The sequence below is a fragment of the Haemaphysalis longicornis genome, unplaced genomic scaffold, assembly GCF_048455015.1.
Source record: "Haemaphysalis longicornis isolate Haplotype H1 unplaced genomic scaffold, Haemaphysalis longicornis Haplotype H1 scaffold_4, whole genome shotgun sequence".
NCBI lineage: Eukaryota > Metazoa > Arthropoda > Arachnida > Ixodida > Ixodidae > Haemaphysalis > Haemaphysalis longicornis.
Window position 1 is genome coordinate 96640604 of NW_027526361.1, and position 19437 is coordinate 96660040.

General features: G+C 43.9%; 1 protein-coding gene across 1 annotated transcript in view; it reads right to left on the reverse strand.

The window, feature by feature from the left end:
- Window positions 1–4412: 4412 nt before the first annotated feature.
- LOC144179132 (uncharacterized) overlaps window positions 4413–19437 on the reverse strand; it is a 233001-nt gene continuing 217976 nt past the window's right edge. The window contains exons 6-7 of the mRNA XM_077707362.1: window positions 16620–16714; window positions 4413–13864 (exon numbers count right to left, since the gene is read on the reverse strand). Of these exons, the coding sequence (XP_077563488.1) occupies window positions 13757–13864; window positions 16620–16714 (203 nt within the window). The 3' untranslated portion in view covers window positions 4413–13756. The remainder of the gene's footprint in view (window positions 13865–16619; window positions 16715–19437) is intronic.

Sequence of the window (19437 nt, forward strand, 5' to 3'; positions counted from 1 at the left end):
CATTTCCCAAGCTATTGTGTTTGCTCATAGCACTGCTATGTTTGCTATGAGCGAAATGTACCACAAATGCCACGCTATAAAAGAAAGTCGGGCTTTCAGCTCGATTATAGTAGCTTCTTTGCAAAACACACATTCCCTGGAAGAATTTTCGAACTTTGACGTACGCACAAATCCTTCCGATAAGCGTCATCTAGGGATGCCGTCATTGCCTGTCAAGTTAATGTGAAAATGCAAGCCAACGGGATGTTGTGCGGGGAGGAGAAGCTAGAGTATATTAAGAGCAAATATTTGACACGATACTTTCAGCGGAATATCTTGCTAAAGGACATAGGTGGACGATGCCCCATGGTGCCATGGCCCACCATCGACGACTACGACGACGAGGATGTGTCTCGCGCAGCTTGCGTGGTCTCTCACGGGGTCGCCATGTAAATACTGTAGATACATTGTTCGCTTATCTTATGGTTCATGTCCTTTGTCTTCCTGTCACATGACATCTTTAAATGAGGTGCGGGGTAATCTTCATTCTTGCTACAGTTCCGCATTTTCTTGGCCCGGAAGAAATCGGCGAGGGTTCGTAGGCCGTGTCTGGCAGCTCCCGCCCTGCCGTCACCAGCCTTCGACCATTTTCTCCGCCCCGTGCCCCCAGCTTGTGACCAGCTCCTCAAGACCAGCCTTTACAAGTTAAGGCACGAAGAAACGAAGCAGTGGCGTGCCTAGTTCATTCGTCCAAATAAAGGCGGAGGTTATCCGCCTCCGTACGGATTATAGGTGGCGTTATCTGGAAAAAAGAATACCGACGCAGTAAAGTGTGTTGGTGGCTTTTGTGAAGAGTGGTGAACTGGGTGGAGCGACCTGCTTGTTTAAGGTTCTCATCGTGATAGATGCAAGCGTGTGAGAGTGAGGTGAGGTGATTTGGTAGGTTACGTACGTGCACAGGGGGATAAAGTATTTCTGAACTGACGAATACATTAACTTGTGTGAAATCTCGGTGAAATCTTGTGTGAAATCTAGTATCGATTCCCCAGGCAATCTGGGGAATCGATACTAGAAACCATTAATGGTGTGTAAGAATAGGGTTATGAAGTGTCCCCTGCTTATGATCGGACTGCTGGCGAAAAGGTCAGCCCGGATGGATCATTCACTAGTTGCCCATGATGAAGACTGAAACACTGCCATCCAGAACAGCGTGTGCGAATCATACTTGCTGACACCCATAGAAAATACCAGTTCAAATCGTTGGAATGACCTTTGCAAGTGAGAGAGTACAAACAAAATATGCCACCGGCAATGACCACGCTCATGATGCATTAATTACATCTCGCGTTTTCTGGTGTGGTGGTTAGCGTTCTCAACCCTTACCTCTAAATCCGGACAAGTGATCTTGGGGCAATAGGTACAGCAAAGCTTATAGTGGTGCAGTGTTCTGTGTAAAAAGATTTCCGGTCAAGACTACTGGCAATTTATCGACGAAATGCTTCAGCAAATGCGTGGGATGAATGTTTTTGAGGACGGTAGCCTTTCTTGGGCTGTTTAAACAAGAAAACATTGTTTGTCTGCACGTCTGTCTGTACGTCTGTTTCTCGATTCAGCCTTCCGGTCAGAAGTAAAAAAAAAGGTGTTGAAGGAGGCGTTTATATAGGCAAAACAATTCTAAACTACTAAATCTGGTGGCAATGTTCATATTTGTAAATAATTGAGCAAACAGTAAATGAAGGCATCCATGAATCAGCATGCTTCAGGGTGATTAGAGATTTCTTTAGAGATGCATACAAACGGTCGGTGTACTTGAACAGCTCACGTGCAAAAGAACAGCATTGGTTCGTTATAACACGAATATAAGCTCCCAAGGCTTGCCCTCTTCTTTTTCGCTTCAGTGGGCTTTGTGGGCCTATCAAACATGCATTGATCAAAGAACGTGCTATCCGTATGTGAAACCGTTTGCGGACGAGAGGGCGTAGACACGTAACAGATATATGTGTAACCTGTCTACGCCTTCTCGTCCGCAACAGGTCCGCAACAACTGACCCAAAATTGATTCCCTGGAGGCAGCGGTCCGTCACTTTCGGCGATAATCTATACATTATTGCCAAAAGTGACGGACCGCTGACTCGAAAGAAAAAAAATTTGCTCACGTACTTCATCACGTCACTAGGGGTGTATAAGGCTGAGGGGGCTTTCCGTTTATAAGCGGAAAGCTTCCTCGGCCTTATACACCCCTTCTAGTGACGTAGCTGCTCAGCGAAAGAAGAACGGCGGGCTGAAATTTTATATCGCTCTTGTGGAACTTTCGTTTGCATGCCTCTTGCGTCTCTCGTATGAAGGCGGTCTTCACGAGCTAGCATAACACCACATTCATCCCATCCTTCCTTATGACAAATTGCGCCCGAAGCGTATTTAATCGCTTTTCTCCCTTCTGTATGCACACCGATTAGTTGAGAGAAGAGATTAAGGCTTATTTTTAAAGTTATACATGAGCAACCAATCAGCAATTTTCAGGCCACTGCTAGAAACCAAGGCACAACACGCAACCTCGTGCTGTGCGTGAATTGTGGAGCCGACACCAGGGAGCTCAGATTAGGCTCTTCGTCTAAGCTGCCATGTGAGAGACAACTTGCAGAGAGCCACCGTGACCGAGAAGCCTGATATAGGGGCAGAGCTGTTGTAGCGCCATCCTATAGCGCCATAGCTGTAGCGCCGTAGGAGCACAACCGCTGTAGTTAATATCAAAGTATCTGCCTGCTGATGTGGCCGGGAGAGCACACTAAAAGGCAGAAACGCATGCATAGAAAACTTAAACCGTTAAAAATGAAAGCATTAGTCCCCCTTTTTTGACAGTAGGCAGTGCTCGATAAATGGCATGCCATTTTTAAATTCTATAGCAGCAAGGGGCCGAATATGTCGTTGATGAGTCATCATAGCGTTTCACAAGATGTAGACAATGTTTCGCAGACAATGCACGGCTAAGATCCCGCAGGGCTTCTCTTTCCCTTTAGCGACGATGTTAGAATGAAACATATGACAGTTGTTAGTCGTTATTTTCTAGATCTTTGCAGCTTTAGTTCTATTCGCTGTAGGCAAGTCGCCGTGTGAAACGTTGGCATTGCGTAATAACTGCAAGCCTCATTACATTTTACGCGCTTTTGACCAGTCTTGGGCAGCAACTAGTTATGAGTGAAGTTTTAGCGAAAAGTAGTTACTTTTTTAGTTGTTGTAACTCTAACTAGTTATTTTTATGTAAGACGGACTTGTAACTGTAACACTGTTTATTTGTGACACAGTAACTCTACCAGGAAATACTGTTAAAGTCACTTCCTTTTTTAACAGGAACACTTGTTAAAGCCAACGTACAGATTGCACTTTCCTCTTTTTCGGACTCTCTTCTTTGACATATCACCTCCCTCTTTCACCTTTTCAAAACACAACTGCCCTCTCAGTTTGGGGGAGGAGGTCGCTAGGAGGATTATGTTCCCAGCTGAAGACCGTGGTGGGAGGTCGGTAGTTAGTCATTTCCTAAAACTTTTCCTTCATCTTGAGTAGAGCGTCAAACAAACAACCAAAATCAAACTGGCAGTTCGACGACTGCCGAGGAGGAAGCTCGCCTACCCATGTAAAGAAAGACCACCGCAGAGGGTCTCACCAAGACAGGGGCACTAAGGGTGCCTCATTGACACAACTAATTGAGTCGGGCACAACGATTGTTCTTGTTGTTGGGCTTGAGTGTTCCCCATTGTTGGTTCCCTTCGTCGAGAGTTTTACCACGTGTATTTTTACTACCCGCGTGCTTTTGTATGTTTCTGTTTTATACAGTATGTTTCATTGTGTTCCTTTTTCATACAAAATGTTTCATATACAATATGTTTCATAGGGTATGTTTTATACAGCAAATTTCTGCCCTATACACTTAGTTTTATACGGTAACGGAAATGTAACGACGTTAATTTTTCGCTGCGACTGTAACTGTAACAAGTTAGTTTTGAAAATTTTGTTAACTAAAATAGTTGGTTTTTGCCGCTTAGGTAACAGTACCTAACCCTGTTAGTTTTTACTGGCACGCGCTCATTACTGATTTTGACGTAGTTCGGAAGAACCTGGAGTTCTCGCGGATTGTAGAACGTAGTTCTAGCAAGTAAAAGCATATAAAGCAGCCACCACATACTTACCCGGCTAAGCCATGCCTTTGAGTTCTGGAAGTTGTTTACTGGATACTGTAGCTTGCTCCAGTAAGCTAAGCGTTGGCAGTCTGGTGTTTCTCCTTTCCGGCGTGGTTGCGCAGACGTCAGTCATTGTTTCCTTTGGCTATTGTTCAGAGTATTGACTCGCGGATGTAGGTGGCCACCAGTGCGACCGATAAACGGACGCACGCGTGAGGCCTTCCCAGTGACAAATAAGACAGGACAGCAAGCCGGGCATCAGGTAGGAAAGGAAAATCAGTCCGTTTAATGTCACAGAGGCGAGTCATGTACACAGTACCTGTGGTGGTAACAGTAAAATGTTTCATTCTATCTTCGCGATGGTGCAAAAGGAGCAGTATCAAAAGTGGGAGACAGCTCTCGCAAATTCACGTAAACGAGAGCCAGAAAAAAACTCGCTTTTTTCTCTCCCTGGGGGTGCGTGCATTTACAGCTGACGCAAAACTCTACTGAGAGGCACGATTTCTACGTACACACAACGAACTCAAGTCTTGTGGTAACTGAAATACTGTAACAAACAGGGGTTAAAAACATTTATAAAAAAGCCGGCACGACTTTTAGGCCTTTGCAACACCCCTGGCATTCAAAAAACACAAATATTTGTTCAGCGTGAAACTGATACTTTTTTCTGTCCTCCATTACGCAAAGAACAGTCGGAAGATCGTAATGAAAGGGAACGTTTCTCTCCCGGTGCTGCGTAATTTAGCGATAATAGCCACTTTCTGCCAACAAACCAGCAGATTTATCCTCGGCAAGTAGATGTCGGGCGTTCTGTTAACCGTAGCAACGCCTGTACCCAATGAACCGTGCGGCATGGGCACTCAAATGAACTGACATATTTTCTAGAGACTACTAGTGCCCACACATTTGGAATTAATAGTATTCTGGGTGTTAATACCTTTGGGTTTTATTCGTTTATTATTACGCGAATTTGCTTCTGATGGTTTTGTTGCACCGATCTCACATAAAAAGCGTAGAACCTCGTTTGCAGGTTTTTAGCGGGAAAACATTTTTTACATGACCTCTTTCGATGTGTTTCTGGAAATAATTTTCATGGTATAAAAAAACAAGACCCGTTGCCGAAGCAACATTAAGTATGTTTAAATGCCACAAGGTCTCCATACCCCTCTCCGTTGCCCATTTAGCTCGTCATAGCGAGTGGTCATTAACCATCTACCTTTCACATCCCTTCTCACTAAAATTATATAACGTGCGCAAAACTCGGGATAAAATGTTGTGCTGCGGTAATCAGGGGGTCTCAAGTAGCGATGCGATGAGAGAACACACCAAAAATGATATCGTCAGGGCTACCTATGTCGTGATGCAATGGCGTTGACACCTGCAGCCTCAGAAATCGAGTTCAGTGTTCCCAGAAGGAAATGATAGCTAAAGTTCCTTGCAGCTCAGTAGCGAAGGGTCTGGTCCTGGCTTTTCTGCAGTACAAGGATCAAAGACGGCGGTTTGTTCTATAGCAGGTTGTGCATTATATCCTTAACTGGCTAAAAGCAGCCGTTTGCGGTATTATGTGCAGTGGAATCTACACAGTTCAGTACAGCTTGCACTCGAAAGTACAATACACCTTGCCTGAAATCTTGGAATGTTAACTCCGCGTCTAAGCAACGCTCGAAATAAGCGGCAAAGGGAAAGGTCTTGCTTGTAAGCCTAAGGCCTGTATATATGTGTATTTTAGAACGCATACACCCTGTTTGAAAAGTATGGTACCCAAAGCGACTACTGGTTCAAGTGGCAAAACGCGATGCTTAGACGCATCCATTGTTGAATTCGGCGCTAGAAAAAATGATCCCTTGAAAAGGACGTACCATGTGCGTCACTGGTGGGGCGTCGTTGCCGGGGATGTTCTGGTTACGGTTTTCTGCTCAGCTACGTCTACATTGGGTACATCTGGTGCGTGTCAATGGTGTATTCCCAAGAGGCCAGCTAACGTGCCCTCAAGCAGAAGCGCAATCAGGCTAGGAGTGGCGGGTGACAAACCAGGTATTGCTCAGCTTAAACAGGTCGTTTTTTTAAAGAGCACGCACTGGCACAGAACTAATCACGTTATGGTAATCACGGCCTACTAAGCCTACATACCTGAGCCTTCGTAATCGTGCTTTTATCCCGAAATAAAAATAAAGCTTCAATGCGAAGTTACAAATCCTTTCTCTTGCTTTTTATGTGAAGCGTCTTGGATGAAGAAAGTGCAGTAGTCCCCTACATGAAATAGATGTGCGCCAAACGACACCGGAAAGTTCATGACTACCACTTCCTTCACATGCTACATGCTAGAGGAAGTGAGTTCCCCAGTCTAAGAGCCGTATTTTTGAGTTCCTCCTCAACTTCCGTTGCTCCATCCAGTCGGCTGAGGGGAGGATTGCGCAATGCTTATGCACGAGAAATCGATTTCAAGAATCTTCTCGACCGGAGGCTGGAGTGGAGGAAGGAGTCAAAATACCAGGGTAAGTCCGCGTCATAATAAATAAGGAGGATGAAAAAGGTCTTGAAGTTATGTATACTTATGTACAGTCGGTCACATCTGTATATGTACACCAAGTTATTAAAATTGCTGACAAAATTTTGCTTCCATGCTTTGCGGGAGGAAAAGTCTAGAGCACAGCAGTTCGCATTTCTTTTTGGGGATAAGCAGTAGAAGTTCCCACACGCGGCAAAATCTGATCACTATTTAGACTTCAAATTCTTAAATCGCTCCTATGAAAATTGTTCGCTCCTTTCGCATTTGCTTCTACATCATCCGCTGGGGCCGCAATGCACGGTAAAAAGTTCCCCCTCAAACAATGTTGGCGCTGCTTACAGTTGTTTACCATCTGTTCAGTTGCAAAGAAACTCCTTTTGTAATCATTTCTGGTGTGGTTCTGCTTCAGACAACAATAACGCTACCGTAGGTTACCTAAGATGTTACAGAGGTGTTCGTGTTTCTGCTTTCATAAGTTTGCGCACGCTTTGTTTCATCAACTCCATACAGATATTTACAGACTTGTCTCAGCCTATAAGGGCGTTATAAGTGTTACACGCTGTGGCTAGTACCGTAACAACCGCGTTGGTTTATAATTGTCAGTGACTACCATGGCTAAACCAATTACAAACTTGCCACCGTCGCCAAATGTTAACGACCCATATCTCCCACACGGCTCTTCACATTTGCTGTGCGTGAGCCTTCCGATACATTGGGCCAGTAACAACCACCCCAACGTACTTGTAGAATATTACGCATGGGAACACCTCAAACTATAATTTATTTAAATCTGCCCTGCGCTGTTTCTGCATAGAAGTTGAACTTTGGCATTACGTTTGCTAACTGCGACGCACTTATGATCCAGTTTTTTTGAATCACACTTCAATTGATTGCGCCTCTCAGTAGGTAAATCAGTTGGCCATAATCCCAGAACTTACACAACTACGTTCCGCAAATATATCTGTTATTTCCGTCTTGACCTAAAAATATTGAAATCAGGCATCTGCGTGAACACTGTTAAGAACAATTCATAGCACTGATTAGAATTCACTGCGAAAAGAAAACTACGATAATGTTTGAGCATAAATAAGTCACTTTCCAATAATCTAGAGCCTTGGAAGCTGCGTCTACTGACACGTAGCAAAAAGGTAACGGCATTCTGGAGCAGAACACCATGAAATTAATTGGATGAGTGTTGATCTCAGATGGCTAAGTAGTATTCATGCACGATAGCAAAGCAGGCCCCAACATAAAACAAACATGTAAACACGTTGGCAAAAAACAGTTAACGCTGTTTCTTATAAATTTGTAGCTAAAAAAAATTCTGTAAATAATTTGCAGTGCACAAGCTGCTGTTCTTTCAACCATTATTCGATCCAACGTAGGGTTATTGCGGATACGAACTAAGAGACCGTAAATGAACCCAGAATAACGCAAACAACCCACGATGCCATTGCGAGATCATGTGTGGTCGTCGCAAGAAATAAAGAACAGCCCAAACTTGCTTCGGTCGGCCTCCATGCATGTTTAGGTGGCTGCTCTACGAGTTAACACAGAGGCACAACTATGGATACGCTATGCAATTACAAGAAATCTTTGTGAGGTCTATTTCTTCAATTCATCGGTATCACAGCCCCTATTCTGACCATTGGATATTAGAAAGAAGGTTATACAAACGGTTTCTTACGAGATGCTGGCATTTAGCAAGGTCAATATTGGCTGGGGTGTCGACAATGAATCTGTGTCCGCAGGCCCTTAATGGTTACCCATGCGCCCATTTCGTATCAACTCGCGCACACTTGGAATGCTACGCAGCGCTAGATATCCATCCAACAAATCGGAATTCGGTGCCAGATGCTGGCTGCACGCAAGCAAGTCACGTGTAGCGATTTAGCCATTCATGAAACGGTCAAAGTTGCTGCTATCGATACTGTATCCATCCTTGGAAATTTCTTGCAAAGGATCACGTGCTTCTAATATGTATGCAATGTCGTCCCAACCTACGCACCAAATGCAAGCTTCTTTATGGTATGCGACCAAATTCTCGCACCAAATGCAAGCTTCTTTATGGTATGCGACATTATCTGCGACAGACGATTCGCATGAAGACCCAATCGCTATGCGTGACCTATGTGGCCCATTCCCCTTACTGGAAGGATGAAACGGCCGGTACGTGTTAATCGGTCGACTATGCCGGCCCTGCGTTTTGTTCCCCACAATGCTTGTAAACAGTTCTGCTGTAGGGGACGTAACACCGAGTTATGCAAAACATGGCATTTGGCGTTGTGTCTGTGTCTCCACGATATATAGAACATGAGGGTAGGCCTCTTGCGGTAAAATCGTCTTAGGTGCACTGCAGTTGATTTGTCACGTGCATTTTATCCGCGATGTGGACTTGTTTTGGATCTTGGTATACAAACGTGCCCAAAGCACATGGAACTGTAATAGGGCCAAACATTTTATTAGCAGAGAAAAAGGCAAAATAGAGGCGAGTAGGCTTTCCCCCCGCTGTGAAACCTCTTAAACGGCCTATGCAAGAATTAACTGCTAACTCGTTAGATTTACCCCAAGCTTCGTTTTCAGTGATCCTACTTGCTTTAAGCGCAAAAGGAAACTCCTGGTGAGGACGTATTCTCCCGAGTATAGTAACGATTCCAGATATTGGAATTTCTGCTGTATGCCCTCCTTGGGCTTGATACTACACAACTACCATTTCTAGTATCTGAAGGTAATAACATCCATATGCGTGCTTTGTCGGTATATTTTATGTCACTGCCATTGCGCCAACCAGAGAATTGCTTTATCATTTCTATCAAAACTCTGAGAACCTACGCACGCTAAAGTGTACGCGTGCAGTAAATAAAATATATTCAACCAATTTGAATCAACAGGAACGGAGGCAAAACAGCCTTACCAGGTGATGTTTTTCTAAATGACAGTAGATTACCGCATAAACGTTATCCCTGAAAATATAAGACAGCATCATTGTGAAATTACAAGTTTTCAACGCTTTGTTGTTTCTTACTCTGCCACCACTACCACTGCAACTGATCTGTTTTCTTTCCATGGCTTAAACTTCACAAGAGAACGGCGCTTGTAAAGGACGTCCTCGCGGAGGCATCGAATGAGGACTGCTCGCGCGTTACATATCAGTGTAAACGATGAACAAGATTTGTAATGAATCCCATCAAAACAAGCACTCACACACGTACATTGCAGGCATTGTCGTAAAAGAACAAACTGAATCCCAAAGCCTGGTACAAACTAAAGCGTTTAGGCAGTTCCTTGCCCTCATGCCTTCTCTGGGAACGCAAGGAAAGGAAAGGGCCACATTAAAACGTAGACCATTAGAATCATCTGGATATTGAGCACTACAGACAGACACGTGGAAATACTGGAATGTCGTTGGTACGATGGAAGCGTTTATGAGGGAAAACATGTGCAACAGATGTCAGGGGCTCTTCCCCACCCTTTGACAGAACTGCATGCTGGGATAGAAATGTGCAGTGTTGGGCCATAAACATTCCATTTGAATATTATATCATAATTTTCTAAATTTTACTCACCTCGCAATAACTTTTCTCTTTACGCCACTAACATCTTTTATTAAAATTAGCCTTCAAGGTAGTCGGCCTTCTCTTAAGGTATTGCATATTCGCCTTGATAACAGTAACATTTTGTGCAAGCGAAACAAAACACGGCAGTAAACTTTGAGGTCATACAGGAAGGAGAACTGTACAGTAGCAAAGAAGCAACAAGTCAGTCTTCATTGGTTAGGGCGACTTAAAACACTTCGGCAAAAAGTGCGCAACGCAGCTAACAACGCAAAGGGTCTGCAGGCGCTTTCTGTGATCAACAGCCGCAATACAAGAAATGTTTTTTTTTTTCATTTGTACATGTTATGTACAAGATCACGGATAATTCCCCAATATTTTGTTCCCGAGAGCTTTACAAAGATATAAAAAAGCTATGCCAAATTTCTATTTGCTGACAATGTTCTGCACTTGGCAATGAAATGAGTGACCTTGTTCATCGAAGGTACATGTAAGACAAAGAACAAGTTGTTTTGAAACAATGAAAGTAGTTACACAGTTCGAAATACCCCAAACAAATCCATTGCCCTATTGCGCGCAGAAAATTTGAATGTGGTAATACAGCCCAATTTAGTTTTCGCCTTTTAGATCTTTCGAGGCATTTGATGGCGGCTCAATGCTCTTCCTTTGATTAGACACTGAGAAATAAAGCTGGGGGTTATCTTTTTGGTTTTCTTCATATCCTTTGGGACTAGGGTAATAGGTTACAAGAGCCCGCAAGATGGCGCTACGTTTCACGTACAGTCTTGCAAGCTACCCACAAAACGTTGGCAGATGCACTACCTACACTTTTACAAGTACGTACTGTGCGAGAGTTCTTTATAGGGGGCACTGACATGCTCTCCTCAAATCCGTCTTCGTGGATTTCTGAACTCACAATGACGTGTTAAATATGACTGTTGTGGCGCCATTAATGTTCCTGTTTTTGTGGTTTTCTGTGTGACATAGATGGGGGAATTCTTAGTGGGCATCGTGATGGTAATCTAATAGGCTGCTGATAAATCTTCACGGGACACAGGATGACTACGACCAAAAATTATGAGAAATCCATTCGTAGGTGTGATAAAATTAGCTTTCAACGACATTAGGCAGCTTTTGCCAACTAAAAATTCCAGCCAAGGATGTGAAAACACTGGATTTGGCTTATTTGCAAATTTTCCGAATGAGTGTCAAGACTGACGCTATCATATTTTTGAGCTCGCTTAGGACTATACCACGTGGCAACACAAACGCTTGCAGGCCTTTTCTTCTGCAATATGGGCCACAAAAATGGAATAACACATGGAGAACGTCTATCACAGCGTCGTACATCCTCAACTGAAGTGACACAGACAATGCACATGCTGCTCCGTACCTACTCGGCACAGCTAAGACCGCATGAGGGGGCCTCCCAGAGAAGTCGGCTGAAGGATATCCGATACCCTCGTCGGAGCTGCGACCCTAGATAAGGCATGTAACGATTACAAGAAACGTTTAACAATATCCTCAGCGATTTTGTTCCCTGGTCTCTGCGGGCTTCGTCAGCCACGTTAGAAATCTGTGTTCAATTGCTTCCGTTAGGCACTGACAGTAGGTCTCGATTCGCCCTTTTCTACTTCTCAGAACTTCTTTCGCGCAGCCCCATAGTTTTGTCCTAATTGTTTATATTGGGAGAGCCATCTTATTCCACCGAAGGACAGCGCATAACTATTTAGGACTGACAAAAAACCGGTCATAATGTTTTACATCTTCCCATCAATGTCTTCGAAGGTAATTTCTTTAATCTCATCAACCTCTTCACACCCACTGCTTGCTGCATTTGTGAATATGATCCATGTGTATTCCCTCGACAAATATATCTGTTGTCGCCTGTGGGCAGTTGTATCTGCCGCTCAAAAAGCGACAGGATGAAAATAGCTAGGGCACTCGACTTCTTGTTCTTCCGCTTTAGCTTATGCGAACTGTGTGCCCAAACCGCTCAGTTCCACAGCACAGTTTGCGAAATCACATCACGAGCTGGGTGCGACAGAGTGAAAAAGAAACGGCGCAAGAATTTCAAGTACATGCTCACCACGATTACGTTTAGTTGCTTGCTGCTGAGTGTGCTCCTGCTACGTGCGAAGAGACTTGAATGCCAGGAAACTGAGTGTCTTGCCCAGCATTATTTTGCGTCGGTTAGGCGGTAGTTCGGACTGCGTAAGTAGCATCGATATCTTCCGAAAATAGAAGCCACCTCTTTCGTCTCGCGCCCAAGTACGGGTTATCGAAATCCTTAGGATACATGTCCCATCATTTATGCGTAGCTGAGGCTATGTTTATTTTCCGTTTAGCATCATTTGTTGCGCGGTAAAATAATCTGTATCCAGCGGAGCAGTCAGTGCAGTCTAAGGTGCCGCAATGGCACCCACTATAGCACTCAATGCATTTGCTGCATTCGTTTAATGCACTCTCTAGGTTGGCAGCGACTGCAGGATGTATGAATAATAAATAACAACAACTGGTGAAGATGACCGACAAGAAATGGTTTCCTAAAGACACTTTTTTTACAGAGTAAAGCCACGGGAGCAAACGGCACTGTTCTGACAGTAGCTCCGCCTCCATACTGATGTCGCAACTCTCGTAACATTTCTGAACAATGACGTCAGCTGACATCTTCGCCAAGTAAATTAAGTGAACTTTCGTTTCTTTCGTGTATACCTTACGATACGCCCAACAACCAGTATTCTCAGCGCGACATTATGCGTAGAAGGGGTGATTTTTACGATAGCTGGCACTGTACTTATTATAGCGTCCTGTAAGTCAATGCTAAGGTATAAGCCATCAGCATAGTGTGATATATCTGTTTTGGAGCGGGCGTTATGCCGAAAAAAAGGATGATTTACATTGAAGATAGGGTACTCAAGATACTCCAGATAAGTGGAAGCTGGAACAGAAGATATGATCTCACGGTAGCCTGTACTTGATTTATAGGCCGCCACTCGTAGGACAGTAGGCGCCGACATCCCAGTGGTTTGGACTCTCTTCCCGCACCTATTTCTGTCTTTAGCCTTGCAGGAGTTTCTTTAAAGTAAGACAAAAGGCTAACGCCACCTCGACCGTATTATTTTGAGGAGAAGCTTAGGATTCAGTAGTGCCTGAAGGCGTCGGAGTCTACATTTTTCCAATGCCAGAACGGGCTAAATCCCGTAGTCTGTTTCGCGAGCTTGGAAGGCGTTACGTTTTTCAGCGGTAATCGATACTCGCAGCAGGCATGACGCAATAACTGCACAGCTCTTTTACGAGCCGCTTCACCTTTTGCACCTTCTTGCAGGGCATGGGAACACCGCATGTGGTCGCATTGTCTAGGAAGAGCTTAGCATATGCATGAGGCTCGCTCGGCGTTTGGGCTGAGAGAAAGAAGCACCGCGTGGGGGGTGGAAGAGAGAGAAAGAGATGCTGGTGGTCGGAAGTGGGCATTCGGTTGGGCGGCGGCAAGGCGACGGCTGCTGTTTCTGCTGTTCAGCTGGTGGTGTTGGGGCGGCTCACGCCTGCGCCGGTGGCGACGGCGAGCGGCCACGGTTGACGATCACCTTGGGCGAGCCGTTCTGAAGCGATTCGGACGGCCCGTTCGCCATTGCATGGCCGGCGTCCTGAGTAGGAAACACACGTGGAGGCAGGGTCGTTACACTGTGAGCTTTACATTGAACAAACATATGACTGACTATACTGTGTGTACTGTATAAATTGGACCCCAAGAAGGCACGAATGCCCATTGTGTGAATTGTAACTTTCCTCTTCCCCCCTCCCTACTTGAACCTACTGTCTGTTGGCCTGTAGTTTTAATAAAGCGTTTCACTCACGCATTTAAAATGTACAGGTTGAAAAAGGGAGCCAAATGTAATGTACCTTGCCGCTTTACATTGGCTTTGCCCGACAACCACATGATTTGATGTTCGGCGGATAGTACGTTAAAGGAGCACTGCCGCAGCATGCCGAAGTTGCGGGGTTTAAAATGCCCACTTTGGCGTTTCAAAGCTGATTTGTGCTCTTGTATCGCATGTGTAATGTTTATTCCTCCGAACGTTCACTACGACAACGCAAAGCAGCTGTTAAACATAGGAAGCCCACATTTATTGAGAGTAATTAAAACATTACGAAGTTTTTATATGGATGTAAACTGTTAAGTGTTGAGTTTCGTGTGTAGTTTTGTTGGGCTACAAGAGAAAATTACCGTGTCTTTGCTGACGCCGACTCCAACCAGCAAGTTCCACATTTTATGGCCGGCAAGTGCAACTTTCCCAAGCGCTGTGTCCTTGTATACTGAAGATCTATATGTAACCCCGCAGTAGTAGCTACAAATGTTACAACATTTGTAGTTACTACTACAAATGTAGTAACTAAGTTTAGCTACAAATGTTAACGCGAAGCTTTCTTAGTCTCACTGATGCAGGTGTCGTAACCAAAACCCACTGCAGGGAAGCCAACGTTACACAAATAGAGGGCACGTGATGAGGACGATAACCATGAAACAAGAAAAAAACGCTCCCCGTGGTCGTTAGCGAACCTTGGTCCCTCGCGTCATGAAGACGGCTTCTACCGATTGCCCCATCATCGCGTTCGGGTGGCTTATCATTTCCTTTGGGTTCGTTGCACCGCCGTTGGCTCTGGACTGGCCTAATTTAGGTGGACTTTATCTTAGCACTTTGGAAGCTTATATTTTTGACTATGACAATGGTCTAACGACGACATTAGATTAGGGAGGAAGCACTCAGCTTTCTCGAGTGGGGTGCGTTTGCTGTCGTCTGAGTTTGGATTTTGACTCGCAGGCAGTTTGCACTTTGATGCTTAACGCTTGGAGTTTAATCTCAGGCGGCTTGTACGATGATTGTTGAAGCTTTGACTTTGATTGCAGTGGCTATTAGTTTGGCACTTCGCCATTTGATTTTCGCACGCAAGAAGGCTTCGCGTTTCAACCATCGTCGTCGTTCGATGGAGGGGGCTTCTGATTGTTTTCTTCAGTAAATCGGAAAAGGAATGCCTCTGTTATTCGGCAGCAGCGTCGTTCATTATTCTACTGTAATCTCAGTACAGAGCTGTTTAACGAAACAGATGATCAACCTTTTGCGCTACTTCTAACACCGAAAAACCAGTCTTTGAGTAACCGTATTATGGACCTAGTTGCGGATGGTTTTACCTTAAGCACCTGTTTGGCAAATAAGTGACGCAAATGATAGCCATGGGGGCCCAAAAAAACAAGGTGGGTTTTTTTAAATGCTACTGAAGCCCGTGTTCCCAAGGAGGTTAAAAAAATTTCGTGTTCCCTTGTAGCCACTCAAAGTTATTTACATCAGGGACTGTGATCATTGTTGTTTCTAATAGAATTTCAGGCATTTTCAGCAGCCGTTTATGCTCACTACCCTATTCCCTGTGAACATAAATGCACATTATGAAGTAAATTATACATAGCTTATAAAGTACACTTATACTTATTCACATCAACGTACTAAAATCAAGCTGGTTTATAGCAAGTCACACATATGTCATTTCAATTCTGCGGGTAATGCCCTCAGCAGACGACAAACAAATGAATAACTTCGCGATTATTTGCTACGTAAAAATACAGTTAATCAGGAAACCAATGTTGCGCATAGTTTCTTATTGACTGGCCGCCAAGGCATGTGGCAACGCAGGGAAAACAGCGTGCAAGTAATTGCACCCGTCGTCTCCCGCGCCCACGTATTCTCAAGACAAAATTTCCAATAAACTTAAAATAATTACAGGTGGAACTTTCGCGAAATCTGCTTGTGGAAATGCAGGTGGTTACACGGTTCGCCATTTTCCGTACTTTTTTATATTTCTCGTATTTTTCTAGTTTTTCAATAGTTCGTACGACAATTAACTCTATTTACGCTATTATAACGATTACAGGTGGAAATATCGCGATATATACATTTTTGTTGGAATGCAGGGAATTACACCGTCCTGGCGGGGGACGGAGAGGGGGGGGGAGCGTACTCGGTAAAGAGTGCTCAAGACTACATATACAACATATTTCGAACGTCAAATATGTACTGAAGGACAGGAGCGTAGTACGAGTCTGCTTGATGTAGGTTAGGTGGACACATGACACTTTCCCCGTTTCCCCTCCCAAAAGGAAAGTCTCCTTGTGGAAAAAAAGTAAGACTGTACTATCCGTCGACCTCCAACTTGGCAACGTACCGCTAGTGCGCCCTCGCTGTGGGCCCCAACGGAAGCTTTCGAAGCGATCGAAGAGACCCAGCGGGCATCCGCAGTATTATATCGCAACATTTCAAGCGAATAGACATAAAATCATAAAAAGAAGCACTCTAAATATCGAAAGTTTCTCGCACACACGAACACGCCAAAAATAACCCCTCCAAGTACCTTAAATCCGCGCTCTCCGTGATGCTGGAACCCCGAAGAGCGCCTGGGATCCGGGCTTCCGCATTGGCTGCCAGACCTGCTTCCGGCTCTGCTTCCTGTTGCGAAAAGAAAGGGGAAGATGTACATCGCTCTTTTTGGGCAGCGCACTTCGGTTGGCGCAACGTGTTCTATAATATAAAGCACCCAGCTGCATTTTTAAAACCTCGACAAAACAAAAAAAAAAGGCAGTTCTTTGCCGACTCAACTTTAGCCCTGTCGTAGGTCGTTGAAAGCAGAAAGCGTCATGACAGTTAAAAAGTGCTTTATGCCCTCGTTGGTACTTCCGCGCTATAATGGGGAGACTGAAGTGCACGATCTTGTGCTGTACTTTGCCTCCTTTGGATGAACAAGGTTGGGGAAAGGAGCTCTCCTTCGGCATAGCCGGACAGTGAGCCTGTTACAGTGGGAAATGTTCAATGAACGTCGTCTTTAAAAACTTTACTTGAAAAGTTTGTGTATTATTGTAGCGATCGCGAAATATACCGAGAACTGCTCGGGAGCTACTGCCACAACGATCGTATTATGAAACTGCCAGTCGAAGCAGCAACCAGGTCTTAAAACATTTATTTCCTGGATGCAATTACGCTAATTTTGATGCAAATTCTGTTAATCATGCTCAAAAATACAATAATCGTTAGCAATCGTCAGTTGCTTGTTAATGATTCCATACTGAGTTTTAAATTTTTTTATTTTTTTTTTTTGCCCTCCGTTCGGATGATTTCTTTCAACTTATCCGACCCCCAGTGGACAAGCTCGCTGAGATCACCGAATACTCGTTTAACTTCAAATGATTTTAGAAAGTGACAGTATTAGGAGATTTCCTTCAGGAATCATGGAGAGTACTACATGCGCGGTTTCTGTAAGCATAAAACGAGCGTTGCAGTCTTGTCCCCGTCTGAGATTGCATTCGGATATCAGCATTGAATGAACGCCGTCAACATCTAGGCTGGTCACATCAGTGAAGCCAAGTAAAATGTTTATTTATTTATAATATATTTGCAAGATACCTACAACACCCCGAGGAAATTTTTGCAGGAAGGGGGGGGGGGGCGGCAGAGGAGACAAATACATTCATACAATTATACACTTTTTTAAAAGCGCCAAATCATATTGGTTAAAAAAAACGAACACCACATTGATCATAAACGGGAGAAAAAGAGATCGTTTTTTCGTACGCTAACCAAGTCCTCGGACAACAAATTCCAGTCACATATTGTTAATGAAAAAAAAAAGTATGTACAAAAATGTTCTATGGGAATATTCTAACATTTTTGGGAATTATCATGACGCTGTGATGTGTAGTTGGCTCGAGGAGATACAGTTTCGTGTCGATGATACCGGTGTGATTTTAGTAAATGCAGTGGAAAAATCTAGTCTTAATTTTTTTACGTCTGCACTGTAGTGGTACCCGGCTTGGGGTAGCTTTAATAAATAAATAAATAAATAAATAAATAATCGCAAAGATGGTAGCAAAAGGGTCGTTATTGTTCGTAACAAAACATGCTGTGTGGTTTTGGAGTTTTTCTAATCTTTCTGCAAGATACTCTTGGTTTGGGTCCCACACTGCACATGCATAATCAAGTATAGATCGGGCATGCATAAGATACAGTGTTTCCTTCACTTCTTAGATGCATCACTAAAATTTATACTGATTTAAATATAACATTCTACTGGCTTTTGTAATTAGGTATTCTACATTTTTAATCCACGTGAGTGACTGAGTTAAGTGTACGCTTGGGTAATTGTATTCTGGGATGCTAATTATACTTGTATCTTTTATTTCATAACTCGTTTGGGCTATAGCGGATTTTCGTGTAAACCGGAGGTGATTACATATCTCGATATTTAGTCTCAAGCCCCATCCATCACACCACAGAGATACCGTTCCAAGTTCTTTTTGTAGCACGGATGGGTCGCTTAGTGAATTTATCTGCTTATAAATAACACCCTCGTCCGCGAATAAGTTGATTTCGAAGGTAATGTTTTCTGTTATGCCATTGATATAAATTAAGAACAATAAGAATAACCACGCATAATAAGAATAAACACGCATTGCTCGCGGTACTCCGGGTAGTTACGCATCCAAGTATAAGTTTTCGGTTAATGTTAAGGAATGCAAGTTTATTGTCCAGAAGGTTATGAGGTACAGTATCAAAAGGCTTTCTAAAATCAAGAAAGATTGCGTCTACTTGTGTATTATTATGGAGGGCCGGTGATATGTAATGCTGAAATTCTACCAATTGAGTATTACGTGAAAATCCACTGCGAAAGCCATGCTGAGAATATGTAAGGTGGCTGATGGAGTTGAGGTATTGAAATGTTGCACGAATATAATACAGTAGAATCTCGATAAACGGAAATCGCTTAAACGGAATTGCCGCTTGAATTGAGAGTAACGGCCGCTTGCCGCTTGAATCGAGAGTAAAGGGAATTGAGAGTAAAAAAACTCTCGGTAATCGGAACTAAAATTTCCGCATCAACGTGTAAACGGAACCAGAAATGGAACTTCTTGTGAAATCCACTGGCATGAGAATCAGCTTTTTACGGTTCCGGCTGTTTCGTTGTTTTTCTTTTCTTCCTCCATGCTTTTTTAGCCTTGTTGGCCTCGTAAGCCTCGTCTCGTAAGTGGTTAGCCGTGTTAGCGCAACGAATGCAACATCGCAGTTCTTGTTCCAGTCGTTCGGTCTCGATTCTAGACACCTAGGCTACAGGGCTCACCTCCTGTCGCCTCGTTCGTGCCATCGTTGTGCTATTCGTCCTTTATTACCACGTTGCCGTC